We start from the raw sequence: 20,415 nt of genomic DNA on the forward strand, positions 1-20,415 counted from the left end.
GGTAGGCGCTATAGAGATCTGAACCAAGCATGTCCCAATATCCCAAGAAGAAACTAGGAGTCAAATCATCCTCCCCTGTACAGCTACTGCATGGGAGTGCCCTGAGGGCCTCATGGAGCTCCTCTAGCTGGAGAGGCAGCTCCAGTCTGTGACGCAACTCCTCAGAAATAGGCAAGGCATCTGTGCCGAAACCTGCTCACTGCATGCATCCTGCCGCTCTGACTGTGGCTCAGTTGACAGCAAATTATGGTAAAAGTCAGTAGCAACTGCACGCATATCCTCAGGCTCTGAAGCAAGTGACCCGCTGGACCTCCTCAACTGGCTGACATTAGTGTGCGCATGGCGGGGCCCCACAATCTCAAAGAACTCCCCAGTAACTCTGTCGCCCACTGGGTCCACTAAGATGCCTGCCGATGAAAGGAAAACTCATGACGCCGATCCTCAATGCTAGTCAGCTCTTGTCGAGCTTGCTACATCTGCTCCTCCAACCAAGGACAGTCTGGGTGGTGCTCCTGCATCCGTTGTTAGGAAGCAATGCCCTGTCAGAGATGCTTCTCCTCCTCTCTGGATGCAGCCAAGCGAGCTGCAGACTCTTGGAGGAAGAAGCGATAAGCTCAGCAAGTCCAAAGGCCACTCGACTAGCAGGGTTGCCCTGAGCGCCCAAACTCTCTGTCCAAATTGTCACCACCCGCTCTCTGAGCTCTGCATCCAGCAAGATCCTCTCAGGGATGCGCATCATCATGCTCCCACTCCTCTATCTGTCTGTCATAGTAAGAATCACTAGCGCATGATCTGAGCATGTAGTCCCTGCCAGAATGCAAACAAATCCTCCCATGTCACAAATGTGGTCACTGGCGTAGAAGCTATCTATTCAAGATAGATTCGCTCCTCTTAGTTTGCGGTCAGAGCGAGGGAAAGAAAAGTTGTCTGGGGGCCGCACAAAGCCTGCATGTGGCCAAACATCTACAATCCTCAAGGTCATACATAAACGCTCCCATGCTGCCATCTTAGCCCCATGCACAATAGCACTTTATAGACCAAATGTTGAGTCTCATTAGTCTCAAAGTAAAAACTCTTTACATCTAATGCAATTCTCTGACTCCTCATCTGAGCAGCCAATTGCCCAGAGAAGCATGATAAAAAGTCACCCTTTGGTCCCCATTTAGGCAGCCAATTGCCCAGAATCAAAGCATTTTTCCACAATAAGAATTCTTTCCTTTTCCATCTGTATGGCTTTGCACATGTAAAGTACAATGATGAGGGTTATTCTTAGCTTGAATTTCTGTGAAAATGAGCAAAACACATGGCTGATTCACAATTGTGCGCAAAAATTCATTTTTGTCAGCAAAACTTCATGTAACTCTAGGGATGATTCTTCAAGACATTTTGCACCTCCACATAATTTCTCTGCGATTGCTTGACGGAGATGACCAATTTGGGGGCTATTTTTTTGTTGCATTTTCAGGCTTAAGGTATGAGCCATGGTGGGATGAGGGGAGGAGGGGGGGAGGGGATGGGTTGCCGTGTTCATGAGTGGCCACTAGATGTTCTGTGAGAGTGATGTGGAGCTGGGGGTGATAGCTTGTTCATCAATTCTATGAGGGGATTGCCGGACTCTTTGTTGCATCTCCAAATCAACCTGTAATTTGGCAGCTATCCTTGTAGTTGTTTTCTAGAGGTCGAATAATAAAGAAATTCTGAAAGGGACTCCAACCTTTGGGGCCAGCAGTCTATTGTCGGTCCCGTTATCCTTGTCAAGAAAAACTTGGTTATCTCAATATGGGAGGGAAAAGATGGTAATCATACGACATACCAGATCTTTGAAGGGGACTTCATTGTGGGTAGAAAATGAACTTAGTCCACTTCAATTCAAGAAGAGATCCACAAAACCAACGAAATTCAGAGAGGGAAAGAAGAATCGAAAGGGGGCCATCTATAGACGCTAATCTTGGTATGCTGAGGTATTATAGTGACTCTCACAATATGATCTATCCAAGGACAGGCTCCCTTCCTTTCAATATGATGAGTATTACACATCCTAAGGTGTGTGGACTACCTCAGAAAGATCTGCTCTTTAGGGAAGAAGAAAGGTAAATTTCAATCCAGTAAGAGAGATGTATGCAGCTATTTTTTTTGGCTATGGAGATTGTGGAGTTTTACATACGCCTTTGCCCTGCCTATAATGACGATAGAAGTAGTTACCTTATTTTTTGAGAGAGTCGATTGCTCCACTCACCAAAAGCATACATCACCTGGAAAAAATGTCTAGGGGATTTCTTGATGAGCTTCCTTGACATAGGGAGGAGATTTTACCTTTTTCACACAACAGGACCTACCTTTGGATTTCTTGATGCATACGCAAGTCTATTCTCTGTGGTACTGTGACCATCTTTCAGCAGTCAATGTCTGACTGTTCTTTTCTCGCAAATGCCTCGGTTATATGTCAACTTTCTTGGTCCCAATAGCCAAAAGGGATATGAGATCTAAAATCTCACAGATAAGGAATTGCATTACCAAGCAGGTCTTGTTGTATCTTTTTATGTTTGACCTTATGAGCTTGCGAAGGTTGCAAGCACTAGGAGATAGGCAACACAAATAAAAGTGCTAGATGGAGTACGAGCGGAACTGCGACACGAGAGAGAGTGCGAGAAGAAGAGCACGACGATATGGTGAACTCACTCTATTGTAATGTATAGAGCATAGTGAGTTCTTATTAGGTTTTTACAAAAGAATATGTGTACATACCTGGCGGCCCGCCCACTTACTTGGGCGACCACATTGGGCTTTATACCCCAACAACCTCCCACTTAAAGTCCAATGTGGTACTTTAAGTGTGAGAGAAGCTACTATACAAGCTAATATACAAGAGATGTAGAGAAGTGATGTACTACCCTACACCTAACTGCTTGCGTAAATGCGCAAAGCTCTCTGAGGGAAGTCCTTTTGTAAGTAGATTAGCAGGATTTTCTGTGGTGTGAACTTTGACAAGCTGAAGTTGCTTATCCTCAAGCATTTCCCTGATGACATGATACTTCACATCCACATGCTTTGTCTTTGAGTGATAAACTGGATTGCGAGCCAATTGTATAGCACTTTGACTATCACAATATAACACAGGCATCTCTTCTTTGATTCCCAAATCTGTTACTAGTCGATTAAGCCAAATTGATTCTTTGCATGCCTCTCATGCTGCAACATATTCAGTCTCTGTAGTAGACTGAGTAACACAATCTTGTAATCTAGAACGCCATGACACACCTTGACGTAGACCTTCGGTTGTCTAAGTCACCTGCATAATCTGAGTCTGTAAAACCCTTTACACTTAGCTCCTGACTCCCATAGCATATACGCATACTCTTTGTAGCTTTCAGGTATCTCAATATTCCTTTCACTGCCTCCCAATGTTTCTTGCCTAGGTTTGACATGTATCGACTTACTACTCCCACTGCAAATGCAATGTCTGGGCGAGTAGCAATCATTGCATACATCAAACTACCCACTGCAGACGCATATGGAATCTTATCCATTTCAGCCTGTTCTTCCTCAGACACAGGACAATCTTGTTTGCTAAGTTTCACATATGGTGGCAATGGAACACTCAATGCCTTTTCATTCTCCATATTGAAACGTTGCAAAACCTTGTCAATGTACTCTGTTTGAGATAACCAAATCAACTTCTTTGATCTGTCTCTCTCAGTGCGCATACCAAGTATATGACTTGCCTCACCCATGTCTTTCATGTCAAACGATTTTGCCATCTTTGACTTCAAAGCTGAAATTTCTTCCAAGTGCTTGCTAGCAATCAACATGTCATCCACATACAAAATAAGGATCAGCCAACTGCCATCCTTAGCCTTCTTTGTATATGGACAGTGATCGAACTCACTACGTTTGTAGCCTTGAGAAAGCATAAACTTGTGGAACTTATGGTACCATGCCCTCGGTGATTGTTTTAAGCCATAAAGACTCTTTAACAATTGGCATACCAAATCTTCCTTGCCTTTCTCAACAAACCCTTCTGGCTGCTGCATGTAAATTTCCACATCTAGATCACCATGCAAGAACGCTGTCTTGACATCCATTTGGTGCAACACCAAATCTAATATGGCAACCAATGCAAGAAAGCATCTCAATGTAGTCATCTTGACCACCGGAGAGAAGACTTCATCAAAGTCAATGCCTTGTTCTTGCTTAAAGCCCTTGGCAACAAGCCTTGCTTTGTACTTTGGCTGACTATCATGAGCGGTGATCTTATACCCGTAAACCCATTTACAAGGTAGAGCCTTTTTGCCCTGTGGTAATTAAACTAGCTTCCATGTCTGGTTTTTATGTAGAGCTATCATCTCTGACTGCATGGCCAATTGTCAATTCCCGGAGTCCTTCATTTGCACTGCTTCCTTGTAACATGAAGGCTCATTGCAATCAGTCAGCATGACATAGTTCATAGATGGAACAAACCGATTAGGAGGTCGTGTAATACGTCCAGATTTACGCACAATAGGTGGCTCAGGCTCAGCCACAACCTGTGGTTCCAATCTATCCCCTCCTTGCTCCTCTTGAGCCCTGACATTTTGTCTTGCACGTGCAGGTCCATCTTCTTGGAAGACAACTCTTCTAATCTCCTCAACCCTCTCTGGTTTAGAATGATATTTGGATTCATTAAAGTGAATATCATTGCTGCGGATAACCTTTCTGGATTCGGGATCCCATCGTCTGTATCCCATCTCACCAGAATTATCATAGCCTAGAAAGATGCACTTTCTACTCTTTGGCTCAAGTTTGTTCCTAAATTCCTTTGGAACGTGAGTATATGCCTCACAGCCAAAGACTCTGAGATGCTTGTATGAGGATATTTTGCCTGACCATACTATCTCTGGCACTGAATCCTTCTGAAAAACCTTGCTAGGAGATCTATTTAGAAGATGAACAGCTGTTGATACAGCTTCAGCCCAAAACCCATTTGGCAGCTGTGCATTAGACGACATACTTCTGACCTTCTCTTGTATGGTCCTATTCATCCTCTCAGCAACACCATTTTGAGGAGGATTGTAAGGAGCAGTAAGTTCACGTTTTATACCTTTTGACTCACAAAAGTCCTGAAAGGCCTTTGAAACATACTCTCCACCATTGTTAGTGCGTAAGCATTTAAACTTCTTGCCACTCTGATTCTCCACAAGTGTCACAAACGTTTTGAAAACAGTAAACGCTTCATCCTTGTGCTTGAGAAAGTAAACCCATACTTTCCTTTAGTAATCATCTATAAATGTCATAAAGTAAGAAGCTCCCCCTAGAGATAGGTTAGGCATAGATCCACACAAATCACTATGAACAAGTGCCAACTGTGTATCTCTTCTACTGCTTCTATGCTTATGTGGCTGCTGTGTTTGCTTACCATACAGACAATGTTCACAGAATTCAAAATCATTAAATGAAAAACCAGGTAAATAACCAGAACGAGACAAGATTTCCATTCCCTTCTTGGACATATGTCCTAACCGGCTATTCCACAAGGAAACGTTCGGCTGCTCGGTTACATTGATTACATTTTTAGAGACATTTGATACATAAATCATGTAAAGTCCTCCAGATTTTACTCTATGTGCTACTGTCATAGAACCCTTGGATATCTTCCACATGTTCTATCCAAAAGTGGTGACGTAGCCAGCATCATCAAGTAAACCTGTGCTGATCAAGCTCTTTGTAATTGCGGGAACATGTCTCACGTTTTTCAGCGTGAAAGAAGAGCCATTCTGAAACTTCAATTGAACATCTCCAACACCTAAGATCTCACATGTCTGCCCATTGCCTAGCCGAACATGATCTTTAGTGGTCATATAAGAGGTAAACCACTCCTTGTTTGGAGACACATGAAGTGATGCCCCTGAGTCTATAATCCAGTCACTCAGTGCATGTCCATCAGATGCTGTGAGAAGAGCTGAGTCCATTGTATTCTTCAAGAAGTAGATGTCTCCTGACACTAGACTGTCATCCTCTGCAACAGTGTTTGTCACATTTATTTCTTGAATTTTCACTGAGGACTTGTTCTTCTCACCATGGTCTTCAGCTTGCTCTTTTCCTTTCTCTGGAGTCTCTTTTCATGTGACCCTTCTTGCCACAATGGTAGCATTCTATGTCACTCTTGCCTTTAGCACTACGAGACTTGCTACGAGACTGATTCCTCTTTCCACCTTTGTACTTTTCTTTGGTCCTTCCGCTGACAACTAAGGCCGTTCCTTTGCCTTTGTCCATTGTCTTTCTATTGGTTTCTTCAGTAAGCAGACTGTCTTCTACACCTGCTATGGTCAAACCATCTGGAGGTGCAGAATTACTCAAAGTTGTGCGAAAAGTGTCCCAATTTTCCGGCAATGTGATACAACAGGAACATAGCTCTAACAGGTTCATCAAACTTGACACCTCTAGCTGACAACTGACTGTAGATGGTGTTGAATTCATTCAGATGATTGGACATAGGTGTCCCTTCTTTCATCTTCAAGTCAACAAGCTTCTTAAGCTAGTATACCTGTGAAGCTACACACTGCTTCTCATAAACATCACTCAGCTTTGTCCATGCTTCATAATCCGACATCTCGTTTGCTACATTGAAGTAAACGCTTTCTGCCAAAGTCAGCATAATGGTAGAAAGTGCCAATTCATCCATTTCGCTCCATTCATCTTCGTCCATATCTTGTGGTTTTATCCCCTTGAGCTTTATAGGTTTTATCTGCTTCTTTTGTACCAACACGTGCCAAATCTGCTTCTTCCACAATGGGAAATTGGTTCCATCCAGCTTTTTGATATTGTAAAGAGCAGTGTCCTGTGATCCAGCCATAGCTACGCTTCACAGTAGTTTACTTTCCTGGGAAAAATTCGACAGAGTTTCCCCTATAAACTGACCTCTGAACCAATATCAACCTGTCAAATGAACCAAGAAAGCTTCAGATTCTGCAGAAATTTCGGCAGAGTCTCCTTTGTAAGATGGCTCTGGTGTACTAAAAAAACAGACCAAAAAACAGCTCAAAAACACTGTCTCTCTAACACTGTAATCTGCGGGTAAAACTGTCCTGCACCTGTACTGTCTCTCACTGTCCTGTCACTGTCCTGTAAGCATAGACTGCGACAATGCCTCAACGGCAGTAAAGCAAAGATGCAATCCCAACTGTCTAACTCATAGTCAATACATCCTAGCTGCCTATCTAAGGGCGCTCGAGGGATCGCTCCAAGACCTGTATCACCGAAAGGATCTCAACATTCGAGAATCCCCCAGCTCAATAAAACCTCACTCGACCCTCAACAAAGGCTGCTGTAAATCTGACAATACATAGACTTCCCACAAAGTCATACATCCACAAATTTCCCACTATATGCTGTAACCGCTGCATCGGTTGTTTGCTGCGTGACTCATAACCAGCAAACCCTCAACAGACATACATCATCTCTGACAATACATCCCATGTGGAAGTACTTGCAATATCAGGATGAAATCTGGAATATCAAGCAGCAATCACAAGCTACCTGATGAACTAGTGGATGTCGCCTACAGTCTGTGTATAGATGCGCCCGTGTCATATGTGACACGCCTCCAAGAACTGTGAGCATCCCTTCGATGTGTAGACAGCCACAAATCAATACTCTGGGAGTGCCGATATCCTCAGCACCTGCAGTCGTAGGCCGAAACCCCAAATTTGCAGAGTCGGATTTGCACCCGCCGAGACTACGTAGTCGAAAATGGCCTGCGAAGAACTTTGTCGAAGCCGAACGGTGGCCGAGATGACCTCAGAATGAACGGTGGCCGAACGGTGTCTTCGCCTGTCGAATTTCACTCCAATCTGAGCAGGTGACTCTGGCTACCTGCAAATGCTGCCCCGAGCCTCGATCTGAGCTCTGATACCAATTGAAGGAGTATGAGCGGAAGTGCGACGCGAGAGAGAGTGCGAGAAGAAGAGCACGACGATATGGTGAACTCACTCTACTGTAATGTATAGAGCATAGTGAGTTCTTATTAGGTTTTTACAAAAGAATATGTGTACATACCTGGCGGCCCGCCCACTTACCTGGGCGACCACATTGGGCTTTATACCCCAACACTAGAGTATCTTTCAACTCGATGAGCTTTCTGTGCGTGATTACTTTCCATTGGTAAATTATTTGAAGGCAACCTTTTTATAAACCTAGAAAATTAATCAGTTCTCCTGAATGTTTTAATGCAGAAATGTTAGTTGATCTTTTTGTTCAAAGATTTGTTTTATGTGCATCCTTGCAGGTTTTTGAGAAAGGTGCAACCAAAGACAAGGTTATAATCCTAGCTGCAAGGGCATCTAGACTTGAAAATCAAGATGCAATAGATTCCGCGATTATCTTTCTACTTCCCAATTCTAAAGAGGTATTCTGCTTGACTTTTCTTCTCCAATTCTCTTCCTTTTGTAGGCATTTGTATACACTAGTCTGCCGCTATGTTTTACATTATCTGCCAGTATGTTTTGGGCCGAGAGTTGAGACCATCTTCTATAGATTGATTCAATTGTTTTCTGTTGCTTCTAATCTTACAGGAGCTTATGGATCCTGTTGCTCAATATGCACTTAACGCGGTGATTCTTTTTTTCCCGGGTAGAATGCCTACGGCTCAGGATGTAGGCCAATGGGTTGATTTCTACACAAACGGCAAGCAATCCGAGGGGTTTACTTTGGCGCGCGAGGGTTCTATGAAGTCTTGCTGGCTGACATGGATGCTTGGGATGCTTCGCTTGAAATGTCTCCTCTTTTTTTCAATACGCAGATGACTCATGTACTGCCTTGGGCTCTCACCAAGGACTATCAGAGTCTCATTCATCACAAGTGTCCCGTTTGGGTTGAGGTTGTCGACTTTCCTCGCACTTGGCATCACTTTCTTCCTTTGTTGGCTGCTCAGCTGGGCAAAGTCATTTGCCCTCCTAAGCTGGACGCAAACACAAACCGTTTTTGTATTTTGTGGAACACAGATATCCCCACATTAGCAGGTATTTCGATCGATTCTGGGGATGCAGTGGTTGGAAAGCATCCGTTTAAGCTTAAAGGAGACAAGTTTGCAAATTCTTGCTTCCGCTGTGGCAAATTTGGTCATATGCAGTCTGAATGTCCGGAACCAAATCTGCAACCACCTCCTTCAGCTGAACCTCACTCACCTCCAAAATCTTCTACTGAGGTTCAAACCAAAGGTGCTTCAACCTCCTCCCCGACAGCAGCTGGGTGAATAAAGGCAAAGGGAAACAATTACAATTGTCTGCACTTTTTGCTTCTCCAAATGTTAAAGACAAAGGAAAGGAACAGGTTTTGACCTCTCAAACCTGGATAGTGCCCAAGAAACCCACTAAAGCTGCTACAGCCCATATTCTGGCATCTTCTCGTAATTATGTGCCCCCTTTGAAGAATGTTGCTAAAAGAAACTCCCTTGTAATGACAACACTTCTTTGGCTGAAGCTTGGGACAAGGTGGTTTGCTCTTACAAAGAAGTTGTTATAAGAGAAGCCTCTTCATGGTTGTAAGGTGTCTTTATTTTCAATCATTCGGGTCCAGGTCTTGACCCACCTCCTCAAGTACCTACAGCTGGGGAGGATGTGTCGATGGGCACTGGTACTTGAGTATTCTCCCCTTTTTCCTGTTTCCTTGCCCACTGTATATACCATATAGAATGCATAGTTCTTTGAATTGCATCTCCTATAATGTACGTGTGTTGTGCAATCACGACAAGTGGCGGCTTACCTGACACTATGTACATACATGTAAAGCGGACATTGTGGTTCTTCAAGAGCATAACCAGCATCAATTTGCAGGATAGACTTCTTACTTTGCGGGCTACTGGATAGCTTATGCAGGATCAACCGGCTATTCTGGAGTGCTTATACTTGTTCGACATGAACTTCTCTTGACCTTGGTTTTCAATGAATCCCCAGGAGATGGATGGTCATCCGATGTATTGTTAATGGTGGGGAAGTTTTCGAATTCGGAGGATTATATGCATACACAACTTCTGCAGATAGGACACGGTTGTGGACTGCTATCTCCTCTTATTATTGGTGTTCAAATGCCTTTCTCTGCAGGGATTTTAATAATGCACCAAACCTTGCGGATAATACTGTTGGCCATTCTCACATGCTTCATATGGAATGGCAATCATGGGACCAATTTATGTCGATATGTAATGGGATTGATTTGTGGCCCTTTTTGCATGCGACTGATCTAGGTTTCACTTTTCAGCGTAATGCTCAATCTATGTATCGCGCTTGGCTGGATCGCTGGTATCATTTTCACATGCAACAGTATGATGACTTTGTATGCGAGAAGAGGATTGATTATGCTATGTGTCTCTCGGATCATTTTCCCGTATGCCTGAAACTTCGTTTTGGCGCTTTTGATGTCAATGACCGCCTACCCAAGAAGAGACTTTTGCATATCAATAATGCTTATCTCAAGCATGAGCCTTTTCGCGCTATGATTGTGGATATCATCCCGCCTTTGATCTCCTAGATGTATGTTGATATGGACATAGCCTGGTTCTGCTTTGTTATGTGTGTTCAATGTGTTATCCAGGATTATGGCAGGGATTATTTGTCACAATTAAGGGAACACGTTAATCAGGGAAAGGATGCTTGTAGCAGAAAAATGCACTTGGCTTATCATTCTTCTATTACTGCCACTTAAATGACTAAATTGCTTTTTGCTCGCGCTATGTTACGGCACAATGATGAGAGGAAATTGGTCAAATGGTAGACTCGAGCTCGTCAATAGGCTTTTGCAGATAAAGGATGTGCTTCTAAAAAATTCTTCCAGCATTTGCATGACTCCAAGCAGTCTCAAGCTATACGGAGAGTTAAATTACCGTTAGGGGAGTGGACCTCCACTTTCCGAGAGCTAGCACTAGCCATACACTCTCATTATGGCAAGATTTTTGAGGCCCCTTTTTCTCCCACGAGAGAAGCTCGCCAAGCGCGTCACATGTTTCTATCGCATATTACTCCCATTCTTTCGATGCGGCAGGCTCAAGACTTGGAAGCTGTTTTCACTGAGTCAGAATTGTATGCCAACTTGCTTGATTTGGGTCGATGGAGAGCTCTTGGTTGGGATGGTTTCTCTGTGGAAATTTTCTTGTCGTTCTGGGATTATTTGAAGTTGCCTCTGTTGTTCATGATGAATAGAGCTTGGGAACAACAGAAATTGCCCTCCTCTTGGAAAGAAGGTTTGCTAAAGCGAATACCTAAGCATGCATTGTGTGAAGAATTCTCTCATTGGCGACCTATTACACTCATGTCTGTGGTATATAAATTAATGGCAAAAATTCTTGCTAACTGACTCAAGTGCTTTCTGCATGAAGGCTTGCATCAATCTCAATATGGCTTCATTCCACACGTCAAATTACTGATAACCTCGCGAATGTCATCATTGGAATGGAATATGAAAAATATACTCGACAGGATGTCCTGGTCATGTAGGTCGACATTGAAAAGGCATTTGATATTGCTCTTTGGGATTATATTGCGGATACCATGCAACACTTGGGGCTTTGGGACTAGGCTATCCCGTGTCGTGATTTTCTTGTATGTACACAACACTTCTGCAGGCTTGCTGGATGGATCTCTTACTGAATCTTGACCTTTGGGACGGTCGGTAAGGCAGGGCTGTCCTCTGAGTGCTTTGCTTTATGCGATCGCTACTCACCCCTTGTTTATGTATTTGAATTCCTTGACTTCCACTGGAAGGCTACATGGCCTTACTTTACCTTCTGGACCGCAGTTTGCTGGTCAGGCTAATGTGGATGACTCTTTGTTTATGCCTCGCAATCACTATGATGATGTACAACAAATTATGCATACTCTTCACTTGTTTGGATTGGCAGCAGGTCTCAAAGTTAACTTTTGTAAATCCAAGCTATTGCCACTGAAAGAGTGTGATTGGCATAAGATATTGTGGCCTGGGTAGATTGTTCCTCCACATGTTCGGGTTCGCCATTTAGGTTATCCGCTGGGTTGGAATGTATCGGCTATGCAGAAACTAGACTGGGTGCTCCAACGTCTGCATTCCAAGTTCAATTATTGGAAACTGTTCGCGTGGCCACTTCATGTGCCTCTCAGGATTTTCCAATGCATCCTTGTGGCTTATGTGCAGTTTTACTTGCCTTTGTATAGAGAGAGAGAGAGAGAGAGAGAGAGAGAGAGAGAGAGAGAGAGAGAGAGAGAGAGAAAATGAAAAATGAAATGAAATGTTATATTAAACGTCTTCAAAAGGACAAAATCACCTATGAGACCAAACTGATACAATCTTGGTGGATCTATTACAATGTCTAGGTACAAAATAAAATGAAGTAAAGTGAAAAACCAAAATCTTAACTGCTAGATGTGATCTAAGGAGCTAGCTGGAATCGTGTAGGATATGAGTTAGGGGGGGGGGAAGTAGTGACTGGGGGACTAGTACAACAATATGTGGGTGTGCGTGTAGGAATATAATGGGTGAGAGGTGATAAAAGGATGATACAAGATAAGCAGGGTGTACAATCCTCAAAAGAGCTGAATCATAGGAGACCCATCATCAGTCGCTAGTGGATCTTGTCAATCTCCTCCATGGTCAATAGTCTGACCGGGCGTCGTGCATGTCCGGCCAAAGTGATCCGAATCCTTTGATGCAGCCTCCGTCGATGTTGTGTAGTCCTTCCTAGTCATGGGTGTCTAGATCTCCATGGCTCGGTCGCTGGATCGATCAATGGGCCTCTGGTGTGAGGATAATGTGAGCTTTGCTGTTGTAGTTGCTCCTTTGGTTTCCTAGTGTCCACTCTAAAGAAGTCTGTGATCCGTCTCTAGGCTCTCTCTGTGTCGGCGCAGCTCGAGCAAAAACAGACCCAGACATCTTTGGTCCTCATACCCCATGACTCTAGAGAGTGGTCCAAAGCCCTCTCCGAACAGGCAGTGAAAGCGGCCTCGTATCTCATAGTGAAATGGGCAGTGGCATGTGTAGTGAAACTCTGTCTCAGGCTCCATGTGACATAGGGGACATGTCCTGGCCTCTGCTGGTACTCCACTGTATCTACCAGTCTCTATCCGAAGCCGGTGTGGAGATGTGCGTATCTGGCAAATAGCACATTGTATCCCATCAGATAAGTGGGTGTCCATGTATGTGTGCCTCGTCACAAAACCATCCTAAGGAGATCAGCCCTATGTGAATGTGGGTGCTCATCTCCTGGCCCACCGTGGGGTGGTGTTAAACACCATAACCTTGGTTTTACCAAGGTTGACAGACAAACCACTGTCGTGAGCAAACCTATGCAAAGCATCCAAGTGATGTTGCATCCCCCCCGGAGAGTCGGAGATCAACACAATATCATCAGCATATAACAAAAGTGGAATCCATGTCCTTGCCAACTGTACACCTTTATCACCCTCTTTCTCAATATAGTCAGAAACCTCATCCCTATACATACCAAATAGAGTAGGAGAGAGCGGGCAGCCTTGCTTCACCCTGATAGTGGAGTGAACTAATGTGGATAACCCCTCTGGAGTGCGTACATGCCCCACTACTGACCTGTATAATACCATAATCCCCAAAATCAGCTATGTGGGTACTCCCATCTCTTGTAGTCTGCGCATCAATCTAGCTCTACGCACTGTGTCAAATGCTTTGCGAAAGTCCAGAAAGCTACAATAGGTCCGTCTTCCATGTGAACTGCCCTCTTTAATAATGGCTCTGAGTGTCAGAATGTGGTCAAGAGTAGGAAAACCTCTTCTGAAGCTTGCTTGCCCGGCTGCACGTATACCCTCCCTCTCTAACCATCTACTCAGCTGCTGCTCAAGAATGGATGCGTACAATTTGCCAATGTGTGTCCAATTATGATAGTGCGATAATTCCCAAGCTCCATAGGGTCTCCTGACTTTTTTTTTTTTTCGGAGAAAAAGATCCTTCTATTAGTTAATGAAAACTGCCCATAGGGCTACATCCACCTCTGCAGGAGAGGGCTACAACAAGCATGATGGGGAGACTCTCCCAATGAAAAAACAGCATATATACAATGAGGCTAAATCAAGAGATGGGAGGAGGGAAGAGCCACACAGGTGGAGAGTAGTGCCATCTGAGCACCCCCTGGACAATGGTGTAGAAATGCCCAGGGCGCCAGAGTCGAAGGAAAGCCTCGCGGCGCTCCTGCATGCGGTCGGAGCTGCCCTGTAGTCCCTCAAGCTGTCCTCTGAGAGTATGGATCAGCTCTAGCCAAAAGTCACGAACAGTCTCTGCTGGTGGCACAGGGCGAGCCTCAAAGATGCGGAAACAGCGGGCCCGCCAGATGAACCAGAGAGCTAGGCCGCTGATGAGCTCCCAACACTCCTCTCTCTCACTGCACCACTCCTGTGGAGTAAGATCTGTAGCAGGCTCGAGTGTAGGTCGCCCCCCCCTGCATCACTATCATCCTGCTGGTGGAAGATAGCTCAAACTGAAGTGCCGGGCCCGTGAGGGTGGACCAAGCCGCTGCCCCCCAAGTGTACTGTCGAGCCGTGGAGAGGGCAGGCATCAGCCGAAGAACTCGTAGCCACACCTGCTGGGCCGAGGGGCAGTCCCAAAGACAGTGACGCTGACTCTCCACCAACTGGTCACAGGCTGCACATGCAGTCAAGAGACCACTATGCACAAGCCGGCTCCCTACTACTGTGGCTCTGTGTGCAACCAGCCACTGGAACAAAGTGACGCGCCTCGGCTGTCTGGAGTCCCATAGCCTTTGCCAAAAAGCTGCCAAGAACTCGACTGTGAGGCCCTCCTCCTGCCAATGACGTGCTGCAGCGGGGCGGGCCTCTCTCTGTGCTGCAAGTATATGACGTCCAAGCCGAACAGTGTACTGAAAGAAGGGGACTCCTGGGTGGTCTGCAGAAGAGAAGGGGTCCCTCCATAGCCACTCACCAGGACCCCACTGTACTCGTGCCATTGGAGAGCACTCCCAAGCCCATAGCCTCCAGTGTCCTGTCTCAAGAGCTGCTGGGTCAGGGTCTATGACGCAAGTCCTCCCACAGATGCCCACAACTCGGATCCTCTGGAAACAGCACTCTGCTACCTGCGGGGCCTCTACTCCAACTCGCTGTAAACGTCCCCCACCCTGAAGCTCGAAGAACAGGGCTGGGACAGTCTCTGAGCAAGCCCTGACTGAAATGAGAACCTCCAGTCGTGTGAAGGCTCCCATCCACCGGGGTGCTACTGGCTCGAGAGGCGTGAGCCACTCAGCTGGCACATGCTCTTCACCCCTCTCATGCCCTGTAGGTGGACAGCCTGCACCTCCTCTGACAAACCTGTGAACTCTACCCAGTCACCTAGAGAGCGCGCTGGCCCTGCTGCCATGGGACCCCAAGAAACATGAGGCCGACTCCCAACCAAGTGGCCTCTGTGAGTGCTAACCATGGGGTTCCAGACGAGGGACTGCCGTAGGCGCTCCTCCGTGCACGTCGGCTGTCTCTGCTCTAGGCCATGCCGTAAGAGCTCCCAAGATCGAAGCAAACTCCCAGCAAATCGGTCCTCCAGTCTCCTGCTCAAACCAACTCGGCGCAACTCTGTAAAGATCCATCTGGTCGAAGGTTGCCAAGGGCCTCCTGACTGAGGCACCCTGGCACGAAGCCTCTGCAGCAAGAACTCCTTCCAGGGCTCCTCGCCTGGAAGAAGTCCTTTGACGACGAACTTTGCAAGAAGGGCTCTGCTCTGCTGTGCTGGATCAATGATCCCAAGCCCTCCCTGAGAACAAGGAAGTGTGATGACCGACCAAGCCACCTTGGCTCGGGCAATCTGAGTGTCATGACCTGACCAAAGGAAGTTCCTGATCAGCCTCTCTACCTGGCTGATACAAGAACTCGAGAAGATCCAGCAAGAAGTGATGTACCACATAGTCGCCAACAACACCTGGTTGGCAACTACTACTCTACCAGCCAGCGAAAGTCGTGCTGAGCTCCAATGTAACAACTTTCTCCTGATGGACAGGAGAAGAGGAGCAATCTGCTACTCGGGGGACAAGTCCAAACCAACCTGACAACCCAAGTACCGAACTGGAGTCCCTGGAGGAATCCGCCTGAAACCCTCTCCTAGCATCCAATCTGGCACGGGAGCACTGCCAACCGAGAAAGCCACTGTCTTTCTCAAGTTGATCAGTGCGCCCGATGCACAGTAGAAGATCTCCAAAGCCTGCTCACATATGTGTAGATTGGCCTCCTGGCCCTCTAGGTACAAGGCTGAGTCGTCGGCAAACTCAGCGTCCAGAAGCTCATCTCCCCGTATAGGGAGTGCTAAGCCCCTCAGACCAACCTGCTGTGACACCAAAAATTTGCTCATCGCCTCCGCATAGAACAGAAAGAGAAAGGGGGCAAGAGGACAACCTTGTTTGACCGATCGTATGAGCAAGAAGCGCTCACCTCTACCTCCTGCCAAAAGCACCTGACTGTGAGCCTGTCTGTACAAAGCTGACACCCCTCTGATCCAAGCATCTGAGAAGCCCATCCTGCGTAGCGTGCCCTCTAGAAAGTCCCAGTCAACTCTGTCGTATGCCTTCTCAAAATCGAGAAGAAGAATCACAAGGTCCTCCCCACGGAGTCGTGCCAGGGCAGAAGCCTCCCAGAAAGTGAAGATGTTGTCAAGGATACTGCGTTCCTTGACAAAACCTGTCTGAGTCCCATGTATAAGGCTCTCCAAAAGTGGCTGAATCCTCAAACTCAGAGCCTTGGCAAGAATTTTGTAGGCTGAGTTGAGGATGGTGATGGGGCGCCATTGTCGAATCTCATCCAAGGAGCCACCTTCCTTTGGAATGAGGTAAATCAGGCCCTCACTCATGCTATCCGGCATCACTCCTGTGTGTAGAATGTACTGAAAGGCACTACAAAGGTCTGGGCCAAGCAGTACTCCAAGAAGAAGCTAGGAGTCAGCCCATCCTCACGTGGACAGCTACCACGAGGGAGGGCCCTAAGAGCCGTGTGCAGCTCCTCAAGCTGAAGTAGCAGCTCAAGCCTCTGACGCATCTCCTCAGTCACAAGACAAGGCATCTGTGCCCAAACCTGCTCCCTGCATGCATCCTGACGCTCTGACTGGGGCTCTGCAGACAGTAACTCACGGTAAAAGTAAGTAGCAACTGCACGCATATCCTCAGGCTCAAAAGCAATTGACCCGTCAGGCCTCCGCAACTGACTGACCTTGGCATGCGAGTGCCGAGGTCCCACTGTCTCAAAAAAAGCACCTGTCACTTTGTCACCCACCTGAGTCCATTGAGATGCCTGTCGGTGAAAGGCAAACTCATGGCGCCTCTCCTCTGTGCAAGCAAGCTCCTGTCGAGCCTGCTGTAACTGCTCCAACCATGGATTGTCTGGATGCTGCTCCTGCATCCTCTGTAGTGAAGCAATGTCTCGTCTGAGATGCTGCTCCTCCTCTCTCGCTGCAGCCCGTCGAGCTAGAGACTCTTGGAGAAAAAAGTGGCTAAGCTGAGCTAGGCCTAAGGCCACTCTGTCTGCAGGTAGAGCCTGGATGTCCATGCCCTCTGTCCAGAGAGCCTCTACCCTCTCTCTGAGTGCTGAGTCCAACAAGACCCGCTCTGGATGCGAAGCATCGTGCTCCCACTCCTGTGCCTATCTGCCACTGTGAGGATCACTGGTGCATGGTCCGAGAAGGATGTCCCTACCAGGATGCCCACTGATCCCCCCAAGTCACTGAAGTGATCACTAGTGTAGAAGCGATCTATCCGCGATAGATTCACTCCTCCCACTCTGCGGTCCGATGTAGAGAAGGCAAAACTCTCTGGAGGCCTCACAAAACCAGAATGCTGCCATGTATCCGAGACCCTCAAAGTCTCACACAACCTCTCCTAAGCTGCTAACTCGACTCCATGCATAGTAGCATGGCTGCCTCCGATCCCGTCAGAAGGGTCCTCCAACATGTTGAAGTCCCCTCCTACACACCAATGGTCAACCTGTGGCAAAGATTCAACAATCTGTGACCAAAACTTTGCACGAGCACTCGCCACATTGGGCGCATAGATGTTCAGGAAGCCCACAAGGCCACCCTGAACCTGCATAGTAATCCACTGAGCCCTGCCTGGCACAATAATCCCTCTGCCCACAATGGTCTACTGCAATGAGTCCGCAATAGTCATACATACCCCACCCTGGATGCCTCCAGGTCCAAAAGCAGTTGACCAAAAGGTATCATAACGTCCACGCAGAATCTGACCACATCGCCGAATGCGGCTCTCGGACAGATGGTGCTCCTGAAGCATAAGGAGATCAATCTCTCCTCCCACAAGGCAACGATAAAGCTCCTGACGCAATCGGCCCCGCTGTCGCTGAAACTGGGGCCCACCTAGTCCCTGCACGTTCCACGAGACGATCCTCATGGGGAGCGAGAGAGAACAGATGCTGCCGCAGCAGCAAGACGGGCTATCTTCGAGGCTGGCTTGGATGGGGAGTAATCCGCATCCGAGCGTCCTCTAGATAGGCGAGACTGCAATGAGTGCTTGGCTCAAGCCCAAGCAGAGCAAGCCGTGCGTAAAGAAACCTCCTCTGTCCAGGAGTCCTCATGAATGTATACATAGCAAGGCAAACATTGCGTATCAACAAAAAAGTACACCACAATGTTCCTACATCCTGTCGAGTCTGGGGGTGTCACCGCAAACTTGGCCAGTGGCCACAAAGTCTGCAGCAAATCTGTAACTCCAAGTTCTCCCATGTGGTGAGAGAACTCGAGCACCTGTGTATGCAACCATCCCACCACTGAGTCGAGGGACCGCTCTGTCTCGGTCCTACCACAGAGGGGGAAGGAGAAACCAACTGCTGAGTCCAAGTCCTCTGTCCCCCTAGCGGCGAGGAACAAAGCGTGGACCCTGAAGCAGGCTGCCTCGTGGTCTGCTGCGGGAGACCCGAGTACTCCACACTCTGTCTAAACCAACCCCCACTCACCCGAGGCAAAAGGATGACCTTCGGGAGCGTGTGGGTATCTCTGACCAAAACTCGAACTGAAGGGATGCCAGCCGCCTTGGTAGCTACTGATGGTGCCGTACGAGGTGTCTCCATGACAGTCCCGATGGCGGAGCCAATCCTGGAGAGAAGTGGAAGGTACTCCCTCCGTAAACCCGGAAAGCAGACTGAGATGGGGATGTCTACCTCCTCTACTAGCACATCCGAAGTTGGGTCAAAACCATGTCGCCACTGTCGAAAGTGGGCGCGTGATGCTCGGATGGCCAGTGGACTCATAGCTATGACCTTGGAGGCCATCTCGGAAGTCTCAAACTCGATCTGGTAGTACCCTTGTATGAGAATCTGGACATCCAAGATCTTGCCCACCTCTGCGAGAAGGCGGGCCTGGAGAAGGTCTTGCAGCTCTCCTCTGCTAGGACGGGTGTCGAGAACCTTGTAGATGAAAGACGTCGCCTGCAAGCGCTCTACCTCTGCGGCAAGGCTCGCTTGCTCTGTTGGCGAAAGAGCAAGTCGAATGGTGGGCTCAGCGGGGTCGGGCGAGGGGGCTTCAGGCGAGTCCCTCTGTGGCGGAGCTAGAGCCTCCATCTTTGTCTACTGGTGAGTCGAAGAAGCGGACGGTGAAGAAAAAATGCAACCGAGTACGTCGAGCACTTGTCCGAAGAAGAAGTGTTGTAGAGCCAGGTGCAGAAGACCTTTGGGAACGATGAGAATAGGGGGGGGGGGATGGGGGGGACGGATAAAGCGGCGAGCGAGGGACAGGGGGGGGGATGGGGGACGGATATCAGCTGTTGTGCTGAGAACAACCCACAAGCGATATTGGGGTGGGGGGCGGAGAGGGGGGGGGGGGGGGGTGGGTTTGTTTGCTGGCGAGCAGAGGGATGGGGGAGCACTGGCCAGCGGCACAGGCTGAGGAATCGGGCAGCGCGGGCTGGCGTGCAGGCTGAGGCAGCACACAGCGTGGGCTGGCACACAGTGCAAGGGAGGAGGAGAGGGGAGGAGAGAGTGATGGGGGTTGGGGGGCGATGGGGATAGGGTGCGCAGGGCTAGCGCAAGCAACAGCGAGCCTTTTATCTACCGATTCATGCCTAGAGTTATAGGGTCTCCTGACTTGAAGATAGATACAATAGTAGATGAACTCCAAGTATCAGGCAAATCCTCACACATGGCACTGTTGAAGCTCTGCGCGCAGATCACTAACATGTATAAAATGCTTAACCACTAAGCCATCATGATCATATGCTCTCCCAGTCCTCATCCTATCAATGGCCTTCTTCACCATCTCAGCGGTGAAAAAAGCACATGTGTGTGGGCATAGCTTTGGGGCGCGGGGGGGGGGGGGGGGGGGGGGGGGGGGGGGGGGGGGGGGGGGGGGGGGGGGGGGGGGGGGGGGGGGGGGGGGGGGGGGGGGGGGGGGGGGGGGGGGGGGGGGGGGGGGGGGGGGGGGGGGGGGGGGGGGGGGGGGGGGGGGGGGGGGGGG

General features: G+C 47.9%; 1 protein-coding gene across 9 annotated transcripts in view; it reads left to right on the forward strand.

Moving 5' to 3' along the window:
* LOC147448180 (plasma membrane ATPase-like) overlaps window positions 1–20,415 on the forward strand; it is a 167,821-nt gene that overhangs the window by 108,523 nt on the left and 38,883 nt on the right. For 8 of the 9 annotated variants that reach the window (XM_086524040.1, XM_086524037.1, XM_086524036.1 and 5 more), the window contains one exon: window positions 8,261–8,380. The exons of the other annotated variant lie outside the window; for it this stretch is intronic. In XM_086524040.1, the coding sequence (XP_086380166.1) occupies window positions 8,261–8,380 (120 nt within the window). The remainder of the gene's footprint in view (window positions 1–8,260; window positions 8,381–20,415) is intronic. 9 annotated transcript variants of the gene reach the window in all.

The sequence above is a fragment of the Adiantum capillus-veneris genome, chromosome 11 (genome assembly GCF_014529385.1).
Source record: "Adiantum capillus-veneris isolate H3 chromosome 11, ASM1452938v2, whole genome shotgun sequence".
Taxonomy (NCBI): Eukaryota; Viridiplantae; Streptophyta; class Polypodiopsida; order Polypodiales; family Pteridaceae; genus Adiantum; species Adiantum capillus-veneris.